Source organism: Galeopterus variegatus, unplaced genomic scaffold (assembly GCF_000696425.1).
Source record: "Galeopterus variegatus unplaced genomic scaffold, G_variegatus-3.0.2 Scaffold4088, whole genome shotgun sequence".
NCBI lineage: Eukaryota > Metazoa > Chordata > Mammalia > Dermoptera > Cynocephalidae > Galeopterus > Galeopterus variegatus.
Genome location: NW_007730199.1, coordinates 170,283 through 177,986, shown reverse-complemented (window position 1 = coordinate 177,986; position 7,704 = coordinate 170,283). Strand labels below are relative to the sequence as shown.

The 7,704-nt window shown below is 46.4% G+C and overlaps 1 protein-coding gene across 1 annotated transcript in view; it reads left to right on the top strand.

Moving 5' to 3' along the window:
* Positions 1-7,704, top strand: part of MRVI1 (murine retrovirus integration site 1 homolog) — a gene marked incomplete at its 5' end in the record, with an annotated part of 35,997 nt that overhangs the window by 23,380 nt on the left and 4,913 nt on the right. Inside the window, 2 exons of the mRNA XM_008586724.1 lie at positions 3,774-3,893; positions 5,142-5,276. Of these exons, the coding sequence (XP_008584946.1) occupies positions 3,774-3,893; positions 5,142-5,276 (255 nt within the window). The remainder of the gene's footprint in view (positions 1-3,773; positions 3,894-5,141; positions 5,277-7,704) is intronic.

Below are 7,704 nucleotides of genomic sequence, written 5' to 3'. Positions count from 1 at the left end.
TGCCCCTTATCCAATCTCTCTCCATCTCTTTCCCCCTCCCCTCTCTAATAACCAAACATGTTTTCTCTCCTTCTGATTGATTAGCTATTTCTCTGTTGATTTGTTGCCTAGATGATCCGTCCAGTGCTGAGAGAGGGGTATTCAGGTTCCCCACTCTTATCATAGAGCAGATGCTTCTTCTATGACTCTGGAGTGTGCTTTGTGGAGAGAGATATCCTCTTCTCTTTTTTTTGGTCTCCACTGGTGACTCTCCTTGTGTCAATGCAGTCAAGTGTCTGGTGGGCCACCTGCATGGTGGTTGTAACTACTACCATGGTGACTAGCTGCTTTTACAGCAGCCATGGCAATCATGGTGGCTATGGTGGGCTACCTGTGTGGAAATGCTTTCAGTGTGCTCTTTTCCCAGTAGCAGCTGCATGCCTGGTTGTGGGCGGGTTTGGCTTCCCCAGGCTACATGCCTCAGGACCTTGCGGTCGGGGGGAGTGAGGACCATGGCAGCCAGTGAAAGTTTTGTTTACAGTCACTTTGTCAGCCAAACCCTAAGGTTCATGAGTGTGTTATGGCACACAATAGAAATGCCTCTGAGAAATTTATTAAAGCAACTTTATGTTAACTTAATGCAAATTTTACCATACTTTAAATTAGTTCACATTCAGGATTCCTCTGACTCTGAAGTGTTAGAATAAGATATATCAAGTTTTCCCTTGAAGATATAAATAATAGCCTGGTAATTTATCAGCTTGGATTTTTTATGGATCAGGTTTGGAAGAAGCTCAGATTGCTCCCAAAATTTACCAATAAATTTACAACATAACAATAGCAACAATAATAATGAACATTATCTGTTGAGTACCATATTCTAGAGAGTTCACTTACACTTCTTCTTTAATTCTTACACCACCACCATCAGGTACATATTATTATCCCATTTTACAGCTGATGAATCTGAAGTTCAGGAAGGTTCAGTAACTTGCATGTGTTGGAGCTGGGATTTGAACCCAGCTTTGCCTCAGGCAAGTTTCTTTCCTCTTTACTACACTGTCCTCCTTCATACATGTTTAACATTAAGGAGCCTCTAAGGTTGACAGCTGTAGGTAAAAGAACTTAAAAGTCTGGTACCAATGTTTCATTTCTCATCTATAAATACATTCCATAAAAGAGTTACTTTCCCTACCCTTGGCTGTAGCTATGTTTTTCTTCTCTTGACCCAATCATTTGGACAAATAGGAAACTGCACATTAGGCAAAGGCCACATGGAAGAGAATAGATAATGTAATTTGCAAAAGGAGAAATGTTATGAATAGCTGGTATTTTTAGAGTGTTATCTTTCTTGTTCACAATGGGTTTTGGTTTCCAGCCTGATGAAATGTAAATTGTACAAGGTCTGAGGAAAACGAAGAGATGGGAAACCGATGCCAGGAATGAGAAGATGTAAGGCTCGCTCATAAACCCCGCCTGAGAGGTCAGGGAGGGATGGCAGCTGTGATCTTTCAGAGTCCCGGCTGGAAAGCTGCGCTCACGGTTCTGCCTTGTTTGAGGGCTCCTCCATGCCAGCTTTCCTCCGCTGGGATTCTGGATGCCTCTGTGGGCTGTAGGATTTACAGGGCAGGCATGGCCGTCAGATAACTCCCTTCAACTTGTGATCCCACACCTCCAGTGGGCTCCCAGTGCTGCCCAGCCATCTTACTGTGCTTTTCTACTTTTCCTACTTTCCCACATGACCCTTGCCCCTTCTCCTCTCTCCTCAACCCTTCCTAGGTCCCCTCTACCTCTCACTCGTAGGCGGCCTTGTCTTCCACTTTAGAGAGAAAATTGAAGCTTTCGGTCAGAAAGGAGCCTCTCATCTCCCTTCCCCAGACCCCTAACCCACTGTCTTCATCTTCTTCCCTTTCTTATAACTGAGGAGAGATTTCCCCATCTTTCTAAGGTCTGTCCCTACTTCCCTTGTCAAAGACTTTGTTCCTTTGGTCATCCCTTTCTCTCATGTCCTCTACAGGATCTCTTCTACCTATATTCAAATGTGTTTTCGCCCCTGACCCGCTTCTGCATCTCTGCGACCTACTCCTCTCCTGCCCTTCCTCATCAGATTACTGTGTCTGTGTCGTCCCCTTCTCACCTGTCACTCTTTACCAAGTTCGTTCCCAGCTGTCCTTGGCTCCCATCATGACATCAAAGCTCCTCTTGACCTCCATATTATCAAATCTAATAGTCACTTTGTCTGTACCCACCTGACTCAGACTCTCAGAAGTGTGACACACTTAACTCTCCCTCCTTGACAAGCTCTCCTCTCCCGGCTCCCCAGCTGCATGCCGCCCTGGTCTTCCTCCCATCTCTCTGGCTGCTACTTCTCAGTCTCCTGTGTGGGCTCCTCCTTTTCCATCTGAGCCAAGTGCAAAGATGCTCATGGCGTGGTCCCGGGTCCTCTTCTCGTCTTTCCTCAGACTGTCTTCTTAGGCAATTTTATCCATTCCCCTGGCTTTAAATATCAACTATACGCTGATGAAGCTAAATGAATATCCCAAGCCTAGGGCTCTTCTCTGCCTCACTTCGGTATATCCGAATGTCCACTTGTCATCTCCCCTTGGATACCTTACAGGCATCGTAAATTTATCCTGTCCAAAAGTTAACTCCTGCCTCACATCCTTTTTCAGTTCCTCAAATGTCCCAATACCTTTTCTGTCTCAGTCTTCATACATCCTGCATCTTCTACCTGGGATGATCTTTCCTCTGCTATGATACAGCTGATTTCTCATCCGTCACTTCTGTGCTTCAATTTCAGCACCTCAGGAGGCCTTTCCTGACCAGTCATTCTACACACATTCTGTCCTTGGTATTTTCTGTCACTGCACGGAGTTTGTTTCTTTCATAAAAATTATCATAATTTGTAGTTAAGTGTGTATTTTTTTCCTTTTTGGGAGTCTTTCTCTTCTGCTAAGCTCCATATTGGCAAAAAAAAAAAAAANTCCAAAAGTTAACTCCTGCCTCACATCCTTTTTCAGTTCCTCAAATGTCCCAATACCTTTTCTGTCTCAGTCTTCATACATCCTGCATCTTCTACCTGGGATGATCTTTCCTCTGCTATGATACAGCTGATTTCTCATCCGTCACTTCTGTGCTTCAATTTCAGCACCTCAGGAGGCCTTTCCTGACCAGTCATTCTACACACATTCTGTCCTTGGTATTTTCTGTCACTGCACAGAGTTTGTTTCTTTCATAAAAATTATCATAATTTGTAGTTAAGTGTGTATTTTTTTCCTTTTTGGGAGTCTTTCTCTTCTGCTAAGCTCCATATTGGCAAAAAAAAAAAAAAAGCTCCTTTGTTTTTTAACCTGTCCCCAGCACATTACAATGTTTTCCTGGGACTTAGTCAATACTCAATAGATATTGGAAAGAATGAGCAGGGATCATGAGGGTAAAGACGGTCTACAAGTGTGGAATGACACCAAATATTTTGTTCCACCCCCACTTTCCTCATCTCAGCACTATGGAGCTCCCAGTGGTGCCCTGTCCACTCACAGCACCTCCTGGAATGAGAATAAAGGTAGATTTGGGAGCATGAGAAGAAGGGGAGATGGGGCTATAGGGAGGATTCATGGACTAGGGCCTTTATAAAATCTTGTCGCAGGGTAGAAGGGTTGGAAAACATCTGAAAGCCACAGAAAGAACCCAAGTTTCCTCACTTCTAATTAGGAATCAGGCCAAAGACATGGTTTTGTTTTCACACACTCACCCTCCCCCTGCAATGACACCCTGTACTTCCCTCTTCTCACTAGTGGAAAGACAAACGGAGAGCCAGATTGTGAAGCCCCTGCTCCTGCGCCAACCCCAGGCTGCCTGGAGGAGGCTGGTCAGGAGACCAAGGCCAAGGCGGAGGAAGAAGCCTACAACAAGGGGTGAGTCAGACCTCGACCACCTTGAAGGCACCTGGCAGGTCACAGATGATACCTTCCCACGGGCCTCTCCTGTTTCTTAGAGGCTTAGGGAAGCAACCAGTGGTCCCAGGGCCTCCTTGCCTCAGGAAGGAACTACACAGGAAAGAGCAAGACTGCTCCACAGGAAGGACAGAAGGAAGCAGAGTCAGAGGGTGTGGTTAGATAATAACTACACTGTTCTCTTTTTAGGCAGAAAGCCACCAAAGTGCTGCTGACCAGGATCGTCTGGAAATCAGGGGCCTTGGGTGGGTTCCTCTTGGTGGTGCCTGAGACTTCCTGACATGTGCTCAGAGTTGTCATGTTGCTGCCAACAATGCCCAAGAGCAGCTGCAACTCTGCTCACTAGAACTGCCCTGCTCACCCCTTCCTCCTATAAACTGGAGTCCCCTCTACTTCCAACCATCCCCTTTTCTGATTGAGCTTCAGTGGCATCTGTGGCCACTTGTCAGTCACTGGAGGGACAGACACTGAGCAGGGCCAAAGCCTAGGCCTCAAAGTAGAGAATTACCTCCAACCAGGCATCACGCCCTCGGCTTCTCCTGTCCCTGCAGCACATGAGGGACATGCATCTTCTCCCTGACACAGAACCCATGGGCTTCTGTGTGGCAGTCACACACACAGTGGGAGGGTTGCCCCAGCCAAACTACTGTTCTTAAACAGAGTTGTAGGACAAGTAAACAGTATGTTCAGGGTTTCTCTTGGAAATCCTGTCTTTTCACCACAACTGTCCTCTCAGAATTCGTGGGGTAAATGCCCCCACTGACTTTGTTAGCATTTACTGAATACCTCTCTAGGTCAGGCCATGTGCCTGGCACTTCCAAAAATGTCCCAACACACTGTGAGATGGGTATCACCCTCTCTATTCTACAGATGAGAGGCTGAACGTCCGAGGTTACGCAGAGCAGATGTAATCTTATCCCTACAGAATGTTTTGTAGGATGAGGACCCAGTGAGGAGACCCCGCACCTACATTTTGTCAGTTTTGTCACACTTTCACATAAACAGGAAGGATGACTGAGGAGTGAGGGGAAATGGTACTGACATGAGCCACCTTGGGATTCAGCAGAGCTTCCCAGCTTTTTCCTGTTGTGTGGAACCACAGGAAGTGCGTAATTATTTGAGGTGCTCATGTCCCCTCCCCGAGGAACTCAGGAAAGGATTCTCCCCATCTGGCCTTTCCAGTCTCAATTGTTCCTCTTTTCCCTCCAGATACCAGGAGGGTCTAAAGAAGACCAAAGACCTTCAAGACCTGAAGGAGGAGGAGGAAGAACACAAGAGTGAGAGCCCTGAGGAGCCTGAAGAGGCAGAAGAAACTGAGGAAGAGGAAAAGGATCAGAGAAGCAGGTGGGAAGCCTGTGTTTGGAGCCTTTGCCATTGATGAAATGGGTTACAATTCATTGAATTATTGAATTGCACAAAATCCCTGGAAATGCCAGTCCAGCGCTATAGTGGGTCTGGGGTCCAAGTTAGTAGCCAACAGAAACCAAGAGGGCAGTGTTCATGTTGGACAGAAGGTAGAAGAAATCCCAAAGAGCCAAAATAGTTAACAATGGGAGTTTGCAAGAGTTGGGGGGTCAGAGGAGGTCATGGCAGGCAGACAGCAAGAGCTCTCAGGAGGTGAGAAGGGTTGAAGGACCAGGAGAGGAGTCCCTTCCAGCCCACCTATGGCTGGTTCATTTCCAAGCCAACCCCATGATAGAGCCAAAGCCAGGGGAGCTGGCCTGAAGCCTTGGAGGGGAGGTCTTACAAGAACAAGAACAGGGGCAGAGAGAACACATGAGGTAGGGGACACTCAGCTCAGTGGCAAGATCCCTTTCAAGCTGACCAAACAAGCTTGGTCATCCAGACAGTATCTTCACTTGGGATTGGAAATACTTGGGCTTTTCTTTTAAAATACTCTATATTTCTAGCGTATTTTTTTCTAAATCAGGGGGAACAAATATAACAGGTAGATAAAGAAAGTATAGATCCTGCATCTTGTCCCACTTGTGGATCTACCTGGCCCGAAGGATGCAAAATACTGGGAATAATCTCATCTAGTTCCAGGGCGTTCCACGCAATGAAGTATTATGGGAATGAGGTCTCAGCCCTACCAGGCCAGGATTATCCCATTGAAGTACATGCTTAGGGACAGAATAAAGTGGTACCCATAGAAGAGGTGTACTCTGACCTATAGATATAGTGACCACATCACCTAGCCGCAATTTCAAATATTCTGCTCTATTTTTCCTATTAATACATTCAAACTATAGGTCTTGAATTTTATTTTTTTAAATGTAGTTATAGCAACTTTGGAACACTTCACCAAAGTCTTTGTTTTTAGACTCTGGGGCTATCCTGAGGTCCAAGGCAGCTCCAAACAAAATGAGTAATTATCTAATTGGCTGCTGGACTTGAGATAGGGTATGTGTTGATGCCTCATTGCTGGCAAACTCTGGAATTCATAGCATGCAACGAATAAGGCAATAAAGTGAAGATTAGAAGCAGGAGGGATATGCTCCAAAACACATAGGAACCACCCATGGAGTCCAGTTGGTGGAAGATTCAACCAGAGTGAGAGGTCTGATGAAATGGGTTACAATTCATTGAATTATTGAATTGCACAAAATCCCTGGAAATGCCAGTGTGGGTAAAAATCAGCCTGCATGGGTCAAACCCATCATTCCAGGGAAGAGCCATCTAGAGAGCTGGGGAAAATGTTCACCATTGAAAACAAACCTGTGCTAGGACACACCACGTCCCCTAAAAAAGAACTTCCAAGTTTAACAAGAAAGCACAACCCCTACTCCAAACAGCTGGATTCTGTTCTCCTCAGGGCTCACCTTCTTCTTGGGGGTCCTCTGTTCTTATTTTTCAGGCCACAATATTACCTTCCTCCTTTTTAATGTAATTAAGCCCAAACCTGGACAAAGCTCTTTCTTGGGCATTCCTGAATATATCTAAGATAGACTGGAACTTCCAACACTTCCGAACACTGACAAAGAACAAAGAGAAATAAACAGAGAGAGTACATGGAATATAAACAATCTGGTTTACAAAGCACAGGGCTCGAAGCCTTATCTAGCTAATTCAATCTCAGGCGATTGGCAGCTCCCTCCCATTTCATGAAGCCCCAGGGGAAATAAGCCTCTGCGAGAGTCCCTTTCTGTCCAGCTCCTGGTCATGAGCACATGGCCACAGTTGCCTGTAGCATCCATTACCTGAAAGCACTCTCTTGGTCCTACTGATCCCGAGAGGCCTCGTTCTGTCTCCCAACCCTTGCTCCCTCTTGTATTTACTTTTTTGTTTTAAGAGTGTGCCTGTCCCTCAGGTGATGGATACCAGGCATGAGCACAGCCCTCAGAAGGGTCCTCATCCTTAGCACAGGGATGTGGCTTCATCTTTTCAAGTCCAGTGTGGCTTCATCTTCTCAAGGACTGATGTTGCTATCATATATACTGCCCACTCATGGTCATAGGGTCCCTTCTTCACCTATGACCCAAGCTGGACTGTCCCTGAGAGCTGTTATCTCTAATGCCAGGACATCCTCATCTAACTCCTGAGTCCCTAGACACGGAGTTGCCTGCAGGCCCCTGCACTCAAACATGATTCCCCCATGAAATTTTGGCACCTCACGAACAAGCAAGGTCTGAAGTTATTAAAAGTTCCATGTCGGGCCGGCCCGGTGGCGCACTGGATAGTGCACCGCTTGGGAAGCGCGGCGGCGCTCCCGCCCGAGGGTTCGGATCCCACATACGGACCGGTTCCCCCCCCCTGGCCGAGCGCGGGGCGG